Source organism: Amblyomma americanum, chromosome 9, assembly GCF_052857255.1.
Source record: "Amblyomma americanum isolate KBUSLIRL-KWMA chromosome 9, ASM5285725v1, whole genome shotgun sequence".
In the NCBI taxonomy this organism is placed as follows: domain Eukaryota; kingdom Metazoa; phylum Arthropoda; class Arachnida; order Ixodida; family Ixodidae; genus Amblyomma; species Amblyomma americanum.
The window spans coordinates 20,777,587-20,794,383 of NC_135505.1; the positions used below are offsets into that span (position 1 = coordinate 20,777,587).

Genomic DNA, 16,797 nt, shown 5'->3' on the forward strand with positions numbered 1-16,797 from the left:
TTGCTTATTTTTTTGTGTCATCCTTTCCTTGAGGCCCTAAACTGATGGCAATGACTATTGTAATAATCCCTGAAAAGTTTGGGGTGTGCGAATATTCGAAATTTCGGATATGGATCAGGCATGTTTGATATTCGGCTCATATTCATGTTTGAGAATTTGCAAATATTCGAAAATTCCTTTGTATACCAGAATTGTATGCATACCGTGCCGACTTTGATAAATTTGACCGTGGCAAGGCCACAATATCTGTGCAAACCATCCAGCGATCGAGTTCAAAGTGCTAGGAAAATGATACAAAGGTCCTGTTGGCTTTCTTCTCTGCCATTTTGTTGCATGGACTGACCACATTCGGACGCTGGTAGGGATGTCAACTCCTGCAAAATTCAACAAGTGGGCTTTTCCACATACGAAACCTATGAAAACAAGATGGCTGTTAGTGCGGTTAAAACAATTACAAGGAGTGCTATTTTTTTTCTGACCTTCTATAATGTGTTGCATACCTAAAGCACACATCCATGGCATTCAGCCTGTCGCCTTCACAACTCTTGTAGTGTGAGCTTCGCCACAGCGTTTTCATCAATAGTGGCATGCTGGAAAGCCCACTTGTGATATTTTGCATGAGGCTCCCAAAGGGGCAAGTCGAGGTGTCACAAGAGGGCAAGCGATCATGTAAAAATCCCTTCTATTGCATGGTGCATTGTTATCCGTGGACCTCTTTAGTCTGCGTAACAGCGGGTATGGCTGCGACTGGGGGCCCCTGTTGCTAGGCCAGAAAATAGCCTGGCCGCAGAGTTTTAGTTTCTGAACTTCGCCAGTCACCTGCAGCGAGGGCTGCTGTTTGCCCACGCATTTGCCAGTCATCCGAGCTCAACTCCATGCCGCTTTCGGATGCTGACTGGCACGTCGCTGGTCATTTGTTCTTCTTATTTAGAAGCAGTCTTGCCTTTCCGACACCAATTGTGGATTCCCCTTGCATACGCCTGTGTTTTTCGACCACCATGCTGAAACTGCATGCTTGTCATGGACTTTTCAGTGTTTGTGCAGTGGATACTCCTTATAAGGCTTCATTGCATTTCCGGATTTTCAAATTTATTTAATTTTTTTTTTCTGTGGCTTAGGGCATTTGTAAATGAACCTTCAGATAACCAGGGCATCCAAAGGAGCTACAATGCAAAACTAAAGTTGCGTGCTGTTGAATATGTGCTGGAGAATGGGAATTGGCCGGACGAGTCAACCACTACAGCGGCTCTTGCCAAAGCATAAACACACTGTGCCGCTACCCACGCTGCACCATCTTGATGTGCTGCCAAGGTCTGTGCTGCGAATGGCCCCAACAACGGCACAAAACTGAGGAACGCGCTAGGAACAGCTAACACTTCGTCCTTCATCTTACAAGTCGTTAGCAGCACTGTTATAAGTAGAGCCCTCTTATCCAGTTAGGGCTCAAGACAACAAGCAGCCCCTCAATTAAATAGTTGAGTAGTGTTGTGACTATCTTTCAAACAATTAGTGCAGTAACTCATAAAGTAGTTCAGGATGTGTATTGAAAGCATAGCAAATATGACTTCACTCACTAATTAAATTAGCAGAGAAAATCCACACAAACACAGCACTGAAAAGGCCTACCACAACTTGGTGCACCGCCACGTGTCATATGCTGTGTCAGCTGAGTCTGCCGCCTGCAGCAGCTGGGCACTGGTGCTCTTTCCTTCCCAGGGATGGAGCCACCAGTCGTGGGGGTGAGGGGCGGGCACGGAGCGTCACACTTTTGCAGCGTACGCCGTTCTAATTGACTCGGGCCACTGCAGCCTTCACAGCACTTGTGAGATTGAGTATAAGAGGCAGGCTGCAGATTGAAGGTATGTCAGTCAGAGCTCGAGGATTGTCTGCCCACGAAAGCTGCTGCAAGCATGTATTTTCACCTCTCCCTCTAACGAAGATATCCTCAGGGCATTTTTGTATTGCATGCCAAATGAACAGGTGCATTTTGTGCACATGCATCTTGTACACCGATGCGATATGTGTTATTTTTTTTGGGGGGGGGGGGGGAACTGCTGGTTGCAGGGGTGGCGCAGCAGGGGGAGGATACGACTTATAAACTATGAAATGCGATACCTGGTTTCACCACTACACGAGGACACACATCCTACTTGCACTTTGTAAATATGTAGTCCCCTGATAACGGACAAAGGGCATGATGGAACTGTAAATGGATTGAAAAATAAAATGCCCTTGCCCGTGTCACTGGGTGTAATGAGTTTCCCGACTAATAACAGAGATATTGGATCTGGTTGCTGCTCACGCATCGTGTAGACTCTTGTATCCGATAGAGTGTGGTACTCATGTGTGCGTTTTAGTTGCCGCAGTGGCTCTGTGGTAACAGTGCTCGGCTGCTGACTTGAAAAACGCGGCTTTGATCCCTGCTGTGGTGGTCACATTTTGATGGAAGTGGAATGCAAGAGACTTGTGTACTCTGCGCCGTCTGTGCGTGTTAAAAACACCAGGTGGTCTGATTTATCTGGAGCCCTCCACTACAGCGTTCCTTAAAGCCCAAGTTGCTTTCGGAGGTTAAACCCCATAAAACCAAACCAACCTCTTGTGCGTTCCCTTCCTTTTGTGCTCCCTGCTGTTTGTAAGTGCTGTGGGTTGGCCCCCATTTCTTTGGTGCATGGGACCTCAACTGCTCCCCGCACACATTTTCTAGTAGACTGCTTCACTGCACAAGCAGTGATTACTTATTGGGTTTGGCCATTTTTTGAAAGGCCATGTGTCTGCATGCCATTTTTGTTTAACTTTTAAGGAGGGAAGGACGAGGGCCAATAATTCCTCTGTACCTCTTTGTTTCGGTATAACCACGATGATGTTTAATGAGATGGTTTTAACACTTTCGAAAGCGCTGCTACGGGGGCACCAAGAGAAAGAAAACGAAGCTACTATCAACTGAAGTTTATTGGAAAAAACACATAAGGTTAAGTAGCTCACACAAGGCAGCCAGCAGTGCATACGCCTACCCCCAGAATGACAAAACGATGGGCAGCAGCACTGTTGGGGCTAGAATGCCCTCTTTGGAGTGCCACTGGAGGTGGTGTAAAGTGGTGGCGGGTGTGTGTCCAGGCCGGGCCGCCTGGTGCCCCTGCTGGGCCGTTTCAGTGAGCTGGAGCCTCTGCTGGAACGGCATGGTCTCACCCCTGGCTCCCTGGACGGTGCACTGCTGGACTGCGGCTGCTCCTCCATGCAGATGGATGACCCCCGCCGGGGGTTTGGGCTGGCTCGTGTGGGACCCCTCGACATGCGCATGGACGCCCACAGGTCTGTCCATGCCACCTGCTGTGCACAAACTGAGTGCTGTTGTATCGTGTAGCTTTTAGGGGTGCAAACTGAAGTTGGATAGACTACCACCACATTCTCACTGAACTGGGTAGAGGAGGGTAAGAATGAAATGAAGCGCGGGTGTTGTCACCACTGGCTGTTCTCACCAGCAGCGGACTGTGGGCTTATTTCAGGACAGCTTTTTTTGAGGCTGGGCTGCACTGCCAAACAAAAATTAGCAGCCACCTAGGCAATGCCCAGCCTGGGGCTTGGCTAGCACAAGGATCTCGCTGGGCTCACCAATGACAACCTATTACGACCACACGTGCTGCACACACAAATCGAAATTGATTAGTCATGATGTTTCATGTCTGGTCGTTTGAGTTCGGCACGTGCTGTTAGTTCGGGGGCTGCCTATGAGGCCACCATGCCCACCAGATTTAGTGGTGGAACTCTGGTGTATGCCTGTACATGTTGCCAGACTAGTGGCACTGGACCAAGCATTAAGTATAATAATAAGAAGCAGCGCGATTAGACAAGGACGAACACAAAACAACAGGACTGGCGCAGAACTACCAACACATTATTGAAAACAGGGAGCAGTTCTATACACAAACCACAACCCACGTGACATCACAAGACCAGGAGTAACATAACAAAAATTATCAAACAAAGTGTCTTCCATCGAGTGCTCGAAAAGCACTAACTAGGAATCGTCGCACAGCCAAACATAACCAGAGCCAATGAACAGATGGAAGGAAGAAAACACTGAAGGAAACAACGAAAACTAAAACAGCAGCAAGCATTATTATTATGCCCAAATCAAGACTCTAGTTCAAGCATTCAGGCTGGTTCACATGCAAGCGACTGAGCGATTGAGTGGCGCGTCACGGTGAAAATTTCCAACTTTGCTAGAACCTTGTTGCTCTGGCTGCTCAAGCCGCTGCAGCGAATCAAAACAGGTTTTTGCGTGGCCGCTGCAGGAATCGCTAGCATTTTTGCTTGCATGTGAAACAGGCTTCATGGTGCAAATTCATTCGTTCATATATCTTTATTGATAGGGATGGTCTGAGGCCTCAACTTGGCGAGCTGATGATCTCTTTAAGCTATCGCTAGAGGGTGGTACTGCACCCGCTAAATTTAGTGTTGGCACTTTGGCATAGCTGTATGTGTTGCCAGACCAAGCATTACGGCGCACATCAACTTGACAAACTGGCAAGCTCCCTAAGATATTGCTTCATATTCCTTTTTTTAGTATTGATATTATGGGTTTGAACCAAGTGGCTAGGAAATTTTTACTCAGTCTTTCCCAGCAATGAATGTATCTGTTGATGTCAGACAAACATCACCTTAGTCAGGGAGAGCTGCAGAAATTACATGTACTAAGAACAAAACTTGTCCTTCGTTTAATGGGTTTGATTCTTGCTGCAGTGTCCACGTTTCTATGGAGACGACGCGTGAACACACTGAAATTATTTGCATGCTAAAGAGGCAAAAACAAGTCTGCTACAGTGTGTTGTTGAGGCAGGCTAGTTGGCCCCACAGCTCTCCACTGCGACATGCCTCGTAACCCGCACGCTGCCTTTGCACGTAAAGACCACGTTTGAAAGCATGAATGCTGGATGATTGCTCCGTACGAAATGGTTTTGAATTGCACAGAAATGGGGCAGGAAAGTTAGCAGTGAGTGTACCGTAATTAGTTTTAGGCTTCAGTAGTAAGAAATGAATGAGCATTGATCGCTTGGAAATTATTTTTGGCATCCTTGCATTCCTGGGGGTTCCAGAATGGGTGGGCACGCATCGCAGAACGCATGGCGCAATCATGAGGGATGTTCTTTTTGTTAGTGCGATAGCACTGCTAGGCACATTTTCTGATTTCAGGCATGCGTGCGTAAGTACATCCCATGAAGCTTGCTTTGTGGCAGGCGGCCCACCTGCCCAGCAGGTTGTGGCCTTCACCTGCCTTGGTTAAGGTACATCTGGGTGCCCAGAAGGAGTTTGCACTGAAGGCCTTCACCCTAAATGCATTTGACTTAAGGCTACGGCAGGACATTCCATGCTTAGCCGTGCAAATCTGTCTACTTTTTGCACAATTTGCTCTTGGCTGCTAGTTGAGCTGCCCTGTGGTCACCAGGGGACCTCGACCATAAGCTGCTACAGCTGTGCTCAGCTCTCGTGTTGTGCTAGTGGGTGGGGAAAACCACCAGTGCTCACCTGTGGGACAGAAAGGCAGCACAGCCAGCTATGGAAAGGATGAAAGGGGCAGGGAGTTTTTGACATCCCTAATCAAAATGCGAAGAGAAAATGGACATGTGGTGCAGTGGGAAGACAAGCGGCTTTTAAGTAAAAAAAATGGCCAGAACAGCTGACCCTTTGAAAATTGTTGTATTCGCTTGCACGCCTTCATTTTTGTGCTGTTCCAAAGTTGCATTGCTGAATTGACTGGGAAGTACTCTGAAAAAATTGTTTTGTGAACCACGACGGCTGTGCATTGCAGTGGGGAGGAAATGCTCTAATAATGGGCATTTTTTTTCTGCTGTGGTCTTCTGCCTAGATTCTCACCTTGTGGAGCAGATTTCTTCATGACTGGTTTATCTATTTTGACTCGATTTGTTGGGTAGCAATCCTATAGTAGGTTACAACTTAAAAAAAAAAAGCAGCAGTTGGTAACACTGAGCCACAGCAAAGCCACGTAGACTGCACAAGGCCTGCTGGCTCCTCCTTTCCACACGGACCTACGTCACACTAGTTGCCCGACCAACGATGGGGAGAATTCTGTGCGACGCAAGGGAAAGCAATGCAGGTGCACCCCACCTGCAAGGGAGGCAACGCAGGTGGATCTTTCCACTCTCTCTCCCAGTGGTTAGGTTAGGCAAGGAACTTGCTGATATTTCTCTTTTCTGGCTTCTCGGTTTTCGAGCTGCAGGACGTCAAACTGTTTTCTCTTAGCTTGTGCGTGTTGAAACTGCGATGTGGCGCTGAAGAAATGCACACTCATTTTACAACCGCCGCAACATGGGCCGACGCTGTGTGCCTGGACGACAGTGGCCCAAAAGTTAGGGTGTTTGGTTTTCCCAAGGATGAAACTCGCAGAAAAGCTTGGATGAGAGCAGTTTCCCGCAAGGACTTTACGCCACCCGTACATTCCAAGTTAACTGAAGTTTAACCCTTTTTGATAGCCTTAGCTTATGTACGACAAAACCTGACACACAACAAAAATCTTCACACTGCACTGCAGCTGACCTGCTATTCTCTTGTGGAAGTGTCACGATACTGTTTGGAAGAGCTGGAGTTAAAGACATTTTGCTTGGGAAATTCCAAACAGGCGCTTTGGCAGACCGTTTTGGTAGCTATCGCAGGTTGGCAGGCAGGAACTACCATAATTCTGTGCGTCAGTTGTATGAGTCGGAAAAAAAGTTGAGGCTACAAAAGTTTCTGACATTGCCAACTGAAGCGACTTCAAGCATCAAGGAGGACAGCAATCAGAAGACAGCTGCCAGGAAGCTGAAAAAATTGATGAATTGAAATACTTTATGAAAATTTAAGCACCGAGAGCAATAAAATGTTCATAAAGTCTTGATGTTACTGTTTTGCACGACTTGATTCATTTTGTTTATTTCGATGTTTAACTGCCATCCGCTTTCGAAAATGACAAAAAAGAAAAACGTCCGTTTCTTTAAAAAGCACTAGAATGCTTGAGATGCAGCTAGATACTGCATCTCATGCATTCTACTGCTATGCTGCCGAGGAGATAATGTTTTGGTGTTAATGTCAACTAATTGTGATGAAGAGCAGGAACTATAGCAATGCAGTGCTTTGTCACAAATATTAACATGAAAATATAAAAACGAAGTTCTTAGCTGCAATATGAAGCGCATCGCGAGGGCCACGAAAGTAAATAGAAATTATTAACGCGGAAGATATATAGCGAAATTATGCATGCAGTCAAAAAGCTGTTCTTTTGTTGCTAACTCACGTTTGTTTACTTATTACTTCAGCCAGTGTACCTCAGATAGTAAAATAAAGCACTGAAAACTGCCGGCGAACTCTCGTCGTCGCGAGCGAAGGACGGACAACTAGCGTGACGTCACGCAAGCTGAGAGGCCCTGAGTATTCTAGATGGCTTTGGCCACAGTCCGCGATGCTCAGTAGTATTCCGCTAGCCAATAACAGTAAATAAATCAGCTTTTTAATGTTTGACTTCATTAAACAAGCCAGGTATCAAAATTCATGAGCTTATATTTTTTTTTGCTATTCAATGGGATTTCAGACAAAGACCTGCCATCTGGAACCATGCTAGTTTTATTGTTGTTGAAGTACATGCTCATATAAAATGTTAAATTTTGTCCAAGCACTGTAATTTTGATTTATAGTTAGGTGACATTATGGTTGACAAAATTAGAAATGTTTGAGTCGGCCAAATAAAAACAGCAAAGCTCCACAGTTGTGTACTTTGTGAATTCAACGGTATAAGACTAATTGAAATAATACTATAAAAACATAATGAAAATTTTCGTAAGGATAGTCATTTTGACAAAAAACACGAAGCTGAGAAAACGGCATTTGAAGTGCGTGCCTGCAAATCAGAGATGGTTGTAGAGGCCTCAGAAAACAGCGCAATGTGGACGTTCCAAAAATATTTCACAGCATTAATACCAGGTAGTGGGGAAGGATAGGAGCCCAGCTTTCAAACAAACCCAAGATGGCGGCCACAAAGGAATGGTTCATGGGAAGCAACGGGCGCGAAGTCCTGCCGCATTTAGCTCCGAAATCGCCATTTCCAAGCTTTGTAGGCACGAAATATATAAACGTTTTAGTAGTTGCAGGTCAACTTTAGACATTGAAAAATGTACTATTTTTGCAAAATCAAAACTTTTTCCTTTTTTGATCATTTCAAGACCCGCTTCTCTTCTGATGTAGCAATTCTTTGGGGTCAAAAGTCGTCTAAAGTCTATCTTGGTATTTTTATCATCCTCAAAAATTTATTTACCAGCAATTAACATGCAAATGGTAAAACTTGGAGCTGTGCTGGTAGATAAAATTGCTGCCATCATTAAAAGACTAACTGAAGTTAAATGAGAGTCGGTAGGTAAAGACAAGTTTTTTTTTTTATTCTGAGAACTACGTTCATATTTTATCGTTGCGTTGTCACGCTGCATTCAGCGCAAGGGCGGGGCATCACGTGTGTGGCCTGCGTGTTGGTGGCAGCAATGGAACTACAGCTCAATTGTTACGGTAGCCAAAACATGCTTTTTTGTGGCTCCCTTTCGCAGTTTCGTGTCAATGTCCAAGCATTTGATCAACTGAATTAACAGACCAACTGCTCTAAAACAAGTGATGGTAGTGAAGAAACAGGGCTTAGAAGATTGCCAGGAGATGATGTTTCCCAGTCCGCAGAGGCTTGTAAGCTAGCGGGGCAATAGCTCAAATCGCACAATTGCACTGCTTATCCTACAATACCATTATCGCATCATGCCCCAACTTCCTTTAGTTAATTTTCAACTTTCAGTGAGTGCAACTCACATTCAGCAGCCAGCTAGCTATGCTTTGCAAGCCAAAACACTGACTTTTTTTTGGTTAATGCCGAATTTTGAAAAGTGGATTTGGCGTACTTTTATCTTTTTTTAATTTTAAATCGGAAAGTCCAGCCCTTAGTTGTATCCGACTATAGAGCTATAATACAGGGCAGGACATTCTCTATTTTTGAAATTTTTGTATTTTAAGTTTTTTGTATGAAATTTTCTCACTTGAGATTAGTCGATGGACGCTGCATTAGAAAAATTCAAAAGAAAAGCTTGTGCTTCGTGAAAACAAAAATGCACTGAATGCTGAACCAGCCTTCTTCCCCGTTTTCTTAACTCTGCAGTTTTTTTCACAAGATGTAGAGGAAAATATATGTATTAGAAGACATTTTTGGGAAGATGTAAGTGAAATATTTTGAGAGCATTCATAAAATTATTTCTGATGTGCTCAAAAATTTTTATGCAATTACATTAAGAAAAAAAACTGAGAGCACTGCAGTCTGCTGCATTGGAGAAATGCAAAACCTTTGCATTGTTGCTGCTGTTGGGGTGATTAAGTGCTTCGTTCGTGCTACTAGGTGCTTGGTTTGTGCACTGTCATGTGACTTTGAATGACACTGCAACTTATCTAAGTTCGTTGTCACATGACACTTTCGCATGACTCTTAACCTCTTCGCTACCAGCGTCCACATTTGTGGACACTAATTTAGAAGCACCTTCCATTGAGGGAATTCATTCATCAGTGTTTCAATATCACACCTTGGTAAGAGAGGCGTGGTTTACCTGCTATGCAAAGGATGACGCCTCGGCGGACTCAAACCGCATGAAAGCAAACAATCAAAATGGCCGCTTCCTGTTCACGCCAGGCGGAGCGACCAAGGAGGAATAAGGTTTTGAAACTTTCTTGTTGCTGTACATTCCTTTGCATTAAAAACGTAATTGTAAGTGTAGTTGATGGCCCTATGAACTATTGCGAATAGGTTTTCATTCCGATAATGGAAGTCATGGCCATTAACAGAACTTTCCATAACGTGCCACGTTTGCTGACAATGGCAAAGCCTTTAGCGCAAAAAACGAGGACGTGAGAGGAAGACGGGACAGCGCTAACTTTCAACTGGCGTTTATTGAAATACAGAGGCAACTATATAGCGAAGCAAGCATGGGAATACACAAAGGATACAAAAGATCACACTCTATGCATGCGCCCACCACTGCAGTCTAGGAAAGCGATTTCCTTGTCAGAAAGATCAACAGAAGGCGTGCTAACACAGTCCGCTCCCCTTTTCCTAATCAACCGGGCTTCGATTATTTCACGTGTGCAGCGGTCTATACTTCTCGCCTCTACTGTGCATGCGCCGAACATGGGCTCGCATGTTTTGCTAGGACAGTGATGACAATGTTCTGGCAGGTTACCGTCCCTTGGGTTTGCCACGTTCCGCTTGTGTTCAGCAAGTCATTAAGGCTTGCTGAACACAAGCAGAACGTGGCAAACCCAAGGGACGGTAACCTGCCTGAACATTGTCATCACTGTCCTAGCAAAACATGCGAGCCCATGTTCGGCGCATGCACAGTAGAGGCGAGAAGTATAGACCACTGCACACGTGAAATAATCGAAGCCCGGTTGATTAGGAAAAGGGGAGCGGACTGCGTTAGCACGCCTTCTGTTAATCTTTCTGACAAGGAAATCGCTTTCCTAGACTGCAGTGGTGGGCGCATGCATAGAGTGTGATCTTTTGTATCCTTTGTGTATTTCCATGCTTGCTTCGCTATATATATGCCTCTGTATTTCAATAAACGCCAGTTGAAAGTTAGCACTGTGCCGTCTTCCTCTCACGTCCTTGATTTTTTTGCGCTAAAGGCTTTGCCATTATGAGTGAACAGTACCAACTAGCCCAAGAATCAGCATTGCTGACAAAAGTGGTGAACGTGCGACATGCTTGCTTTGCTTGTGGCCTACTGCAAAATTTCTGACCAATGAAGAAATTGCTGCCATGCTTAAAGAAAGTGACGTGGAGCTCTCAGAGGGCTTGGAGAACGAAGAAGAAGCTGCTTTGCCTCTTGATGATAGTGTCAATATTTCTTCTCTGGATGAAGAACCTACAGAAGAAATTGAAGAGGGGTGCAGGACGGGAAAGAAAAAAATAGTTTTTTTCTTTAAAGGAGGGCGCGTAAGTTTTACTTTGGCCTGGTAAAAGTGCTGATTTGCATTCACCTTGCACGTTCACAAACAAATACCACCAATGAAGTGAGGCTGGTAAAAGATTCGTCTCACCGGCACCTACTGTCACCTCACGAATATTTTACAAAATATTTTTCCCTGCAATTCTGAAAAGAAGTGTTGGAGCAGACAAACTTGTATTTTATGTAGAAGCGTGGTGATCGGTCAATGAAAACAGATACCCTGGAAAGTAGGAAGCTTGCTGGCATCCACCCTTTGATGGGGCTAGAGGAAGCTGCCGCAAGTATGCCTTTACTGGTCGCACACTACACGAGCATCTCTCATTGACGAGCGTCTCAGAACAGATTCTGTGAATTACGCAGTCACCTTCATTTTGTAGATTCCTCTGCTTTTACTGATGAGCATACAGAGAATAAAATGCGTTTGGTGCGACCTATTGTTGAAGAGTTCCAAAACGCCTGCATATCACTACCATGCTCAAGGCAAGTCTCTATCGACGACTAGGTGATACGTACCATGTTCTGGCAGATGTGCTTTCAGGCAGTGCCTTCCGTCAAAACCTAACCCCCTCGGATTGAAAACTTTTTTTTGCAGCGTCACTGGACTGTCTGGTCCTAGACTTGCGTGCTTACTCTGGAAAGGACGCAGTCCCATTGCATGACATAAAGGCATATGGCTTGGGAGGAGCAGTAGTCAAGAACCTTATGGATACCATAATGCAAGAAAACACGCATGTTTTCACTGACAGATATTTTACAGGTCGGGCCATTATCAACTTCTGACAGGAGCCGTGAATGCAAATCACGATGGAGGTGCTGCTCCAAAAATTCCGAATGAAATTGCAATGAATCGCGGTCACTCAGCCTACCTTCTCTTCTGCATCAGGATAGAATGTTACGCAGCAAATCTCATGGACCGTATATTTCATATTACAAAACTAAAATCAAAACCAGGAAGCGGACCGTAAGGTTCTTCTCTTACTTTCTTCTTATGGCTTTTTGCAATGCATAGATTGAATACAGCAGGGATGCTAGAGCCATGAACTTGCTGCAAAAAGAAATTTTCTCGCTTCTTCAGCTCAAGCAAAACATAGCGAAACAGTGATCAGATGTAATTCAATTCAAAGCAAAACTCGTCTGCAAGAAACGAGAGTGGAGCGGCACAACAGAATGCAAGGCTAGTACATATGTCTAATCAAGACGTTTAGAATGATAGCTTCGATCATTTTCTGGAATTTTGCAAGCTACAGAATGCGATGTGGTGCAGGAACTGTAACTACTCAGGTAAAACTAGGGTGCGATGCAACATACGCAACATATTTTTCGTGCCTGCAGGCCAATAACTGCTTTCGTGCTTTCCATACAGTTGACAACTAATGTCCACGCTTGTGGACGCAATTTGTCTAATTAAAGGCGTGAAAAAATTTCCGCAATTTTTTTCTGTTTGTGCTATTCACGAGGTGTGCAGTAAAGTTCAGAAATGAGTTGACAATTTTTTTCGCCCACTTTTGAGGTCGGCAGGGAAGAGGTTTAGTCATCATTGACAAGAGAAACTTATCACATTACCATTGGACAATGTCATCACTGTTTTCATTTTCAGGAATCATTGTTAGTCACATGACACCTACACGACGTTGTCACTTCCTTATGCAACTCATCGTTTGTCACATGACACTTCGTTATAACCAGTTTCTTCATTTGCGTTACTACGTACCACTTCCTGTTTACACATTATGCGGGCACAGTCTGCGGAAACTTCTGGTTATGGCTTTTTGCTCTCATGAGGCTATAATGTTTTTGCATTAATAAAAATAATTTTGCTTAAAGCCGCGTCCCCCCTAAAGCTAGTGGAACGGGCACCCATTGCAGGCAAGGGATGACAGAAAGTCAGGTGAGGTGGGCAGATGTGATGAGGCGGCCACAGCTGGCACAAGATGAAAGGGTCGTAACAGGTCGAATATGGGAGAGGCCGTTGTTCTGCTCTCGATGTAATCGGATTGTAACATGAGCACACCTATGTGGGGGCAAAAAGTGACCTAGCTGCCCTGTAGGGCACTCTCTTTTATATAAGGGAGTACACTATAGTACTCCCCCTTTTAAAAAAAACTCCTTTCTGTTTAGGATGCAGGCTGGTGGTGATGACGATGATGTGTGGCCCTCTGTGCAGGTTCCTCGATGAGCCGACTGCAGCAGACGTGGTCAACTCTCTCGACTTTGACTCGCTCGTGCGCGTGCTCAAGGTGTACGGGGAGGAGAAGCGGGCCAAGAAGGTGGGGCTGCTGCTGCTCGCGTCTGTTCCTCCTGTTCCCCAAAGATGGCAGGCCATGCATTATAAGTTTACCTTTGAATTACTGTCGAAAAGGTGATGCGTATAAATTACAGTACCAATCAGTCGAGTACATTTTGGGGAAACTGGTAGGTGTAGTAGATTCCAGTTAAGGAGTGCTTACTCATTAGCATCAGAAAGTTGTGTATCTTTTCTTTGTTTCCATGTGGATGAGCACTGGTGGATGCTAATGGTTAACTACTCCCCATTATATTGAGTTATACTGCTCTCAAAAAGCGATTACATTATATTGCATCCACTTCCGAAGAGCAACGCAGTTATTTTTCATTTACTTTTTGTTTCGTTTTGATGCACACACAGAAGTGCATTGGTTAAAGCTTGCAGAAGGATTTGAGGTTCCTTAAGGTATATTTTAGGGAAAGAGCAGCTGAGCTTCAAAGTCGGCATCAAAAATAAAATTTCACCCTGCTTTGCCGGCACAAGGAACAATGGTGCATTTTCAGTAAGAGTGATTTTGAACATAATTGTGTACCGTATTTACACAATTGTAAGTTGGCTCGAATGTAAGTCCACCCCACCACATCACATTTCCGAAAAAAAAAACGAACTTGGACATCACTTACACTTCCCGTTTAATAACAGAACGTGCTAGCACTATCCTGTGGCCTCCGCTTACTGCCAGCCACTATAGGGTGGCGCGCCCGTAGGCACATTCCAAAGCGAAAATGTATTAGTCGCTGGTCTACTCATCCACACTTGCGCCATCGTTCTCACTAGCACTGCTGTCCTGGTTGCTGCTGTGGTCCCACAGCTCGTCGTTCTAAAATTGTTGTGCAGCGAAATCCGGCATTTCGCAAACAGCCACATCACAACATCGCGTGGAACAGCTGAAAATTTTGCCTCGCTGCAGCTGCCACACCTGTATCACCCATTGAGAATGTAGAACCTGCTGCCCGGCGCGCAGTTGTTTGTTTCTTCGGCGTAAAGAACGACAGCAACCATAATTGTAGCCGTGAACGAGCGCCGGTCGCTTACCGGCAGTAGTCAAATGCGTCAGAGCAAAAGAGAAACTACACGTCAGCGGCGTCAGCTCTTCCATTGGCTACTGACACTCCCCGGTGCCGCTGCGGTTCCGAGTGGCGGTGCCGCCGCGATTGGAACAGTGGCCCTTCCATCAACTATCGACGCTCTCGTGAGCGACGAGTGTGCGGTTGAAAGTAAGCAAAAAAAAACTCGGACGACGCCTATTAAGAGTAGAACGCGAATCCGTTATCGGGCCGCCGCCGCTTATCAGCAGACGCAATCTGCGGCCACGTGTGGGGAGTGGGCTGGTGCTAGCTTGCTGCTTATAGACAGCTGCCATCGGCCGCCGCGCGGGGAGTGGGCATGGCGGTTCTGCACGTTGACATAGCAGCTGCTAAAGGCCAGCACCAAGAGTGATACAACAGAGCTGCATAGCAGAAATGCAACCATGCTGTAGCATGCCTGATATCTCGTTTGTCTCGCCTTTATTTATGGTGCGATGCTATTTTAAATGGACCCCCCCCCCCCAACCCACTTCGGATTTTCAAATTTTGAAAAATAGGTCGACTTAGAATCGTGTAAATGTGGTAATTCTGCTGTGAAAATGCACCTCCCAGTGTAATTCATCACATTACAAGATTACTTGGCCATAAAAGTAATTGGCCGTTTTTGGAAAAAGTGGTTACACTTCAGTAATTTATCTACTGACATGCCTGCCACACACACTCATTGCTAACCTGCATTGTGAGTTAGCAGGTGGCAACTGACAGTGCGGCTGAGTTGCCACCTGGCACCTTTTGTGTCTACACCACGGTGCTGGGAGAGAGAGTGCACAACAAAGTAAACATGTGAACCTCTTCGTCTTAGCGCTCATTGTGGAGCAGTGGTGATGAAGCCCACACAGATTTCATTTGCTCTAGCCAACACAATTCATTGCTGACCAGCAGCAGTGCTTTTGAGGGTCTTCGAAATGCACTTCAATGATATGTCATAGTTGCAGCAACTTGACGTCACAGCTGTTGCATTGCACCTTCCACATGTGCAGACGAGGAGGGCGGTGAGGTCGAATCTCATTTTGCTGTTGTGCACTTTGTTCAGTGCCTCACAGTGACACAGCTGTTCACTCAAAACAACACCATGAAATCGTAGCGAAGGGGCCGTAGTGCCGCAGCTGCCTTGTTTGTGCAGCCATTCTTGCCGGCCCTGACAGTTCCCTCCTCAGTGGCTGCATTTTTATGGAGGCAGTAAATGAGAACACTCCTGTTTTGAGATTTTAGGGTGCCCCTGGTGGTTGGTCTTAACCCTCTACAATGTGTAAGCTGTGTGCATGTTTCACGTCCATACAAGTGAAATTTCACTCAGAATGACTCTAGGAATTGAATGACATTGCTCTGAAGCCAGTTCGTGCACTAGTGCTATAGAAAAAGATGGGTACACAGTTGTACCAATTCCTTCGTAAAAAGACCTCAAATGCGGTGCGTATCATCATCATCATCAGCCTGACTAGGCCCACTGCAGGGCAAAGGCCTCTCCCATGTCTCTCCAATTAACGCTGACCTTTGCCAGCTGCGGCCACTGTATCCCCGCAAACTTCTTAATCTCATCTGCCCACCTAACCTCCTGCCGCCCCCTGCTACGCTTAATTTCTCTTGGGATCCACTCTGTTACCCTTAAGGACCAGCGGTTATCCTGCCTTTACGTTGCATGCCCTGCCCAAGCCCAGTTCTTCCTCCTGAATTTGATTAGCGTGTCATTAACACGTGTTTGTTCCCTCACCCACTTGGCCTGCTTCCAGTCTCTTAACGTTACACCTATCATTTTTCTTTCCATAGCTCGCTGCGTTGTACTTAACTTAAGCTGAACCCTTTTCGTTAGCCTCCAAGTTTCTGCCCCGTAGGTGAGTATACAGCTGTTGTACACTTTTCTCTTGAGGAATATTGGTCAACTGCCATTCATGATCTGAGAGAACCTGACATATGCGCTCCACCCCGATCTTTTTCTTGCAGCTATTTCCCTCCCATTATCCGAAGCAGCTCTCACTACCTGCCCTTAGTAGACTTATTCCTTTAACACTTCCAGCACATCGAACTGCTTTTCCCTTGCGAGCTGTTCCCTGCTGTTGAACATTGCTTTGGATTGCTGCATGTTAATTGTAAGATCTACCATTCTACTCTGCCGGTCTAACTCATTGATCATGCTTTGCAGTTCATCTCCTGAGTGACTCGGCAAGGCAATGTCATAAGCAAATCAAGGATTATTTAGGTATTCTCCCTTAACTCTTTGTCACAGATCTCCCCGGAGAACACTCGGACCGAAAGAATGGACTAGGCGACAGGTGTACCCACAGAGACGCACATTTAATACACCCTACGTTACACACACACTAGCACACAAAACTAACTAGCAAACTAACACAAAACACAGACTATCAATACACACGACCTGGGAACACTGCTACCAGTGTCTATTACCAGCGTT

The 16,797-nt window shown here is 45.4% G+C and overlaps 2 protein-coding genes across 6 annotated transcripts in view; one reads left to right on the forward strand and one right to left on the reverse strand.

Annotated features, from left to right (window-relative positions):
* LOC144104506 (angio-associated migratory cell protein) overlaps nucleotides 1-16,797 on the reverse strand; it is a 528,250-nt gene that overhangs the window by 62,950 nt on the left and 448,503 nt on the right. The gene's annotated exons all lie outside the window — the stretch shown is intronic.
* LOC144104507 (12S rRNA N(4)-cytidine methyltransferase METTL15) overlaps nucleotides 1-16,797 on the forward strand; it is a 66,887-nt gene that overhangs the window by 27,786 nt on the left and 22,304 nt on the right. For all 4 annotated transcript variants that reach the window (XM_077637576.1, XM_077637579.1, XM_077637580.1 and 1 more), the window contains exons 4-5: nucleotides 3,115-3,309; nucleotides 13,177-13,279. In XM_077637576.1, the coding sequence (XP_077493702.1) occupies nucleotides 3,115-3,309; nucleotides 13,177-13,279 (298 nt within the window). The remainder of the gene's footprint in view (nucleotides 1-3,114; nucleotides 3,310-13,176; nucleotides 13,280-16,797) is intronic.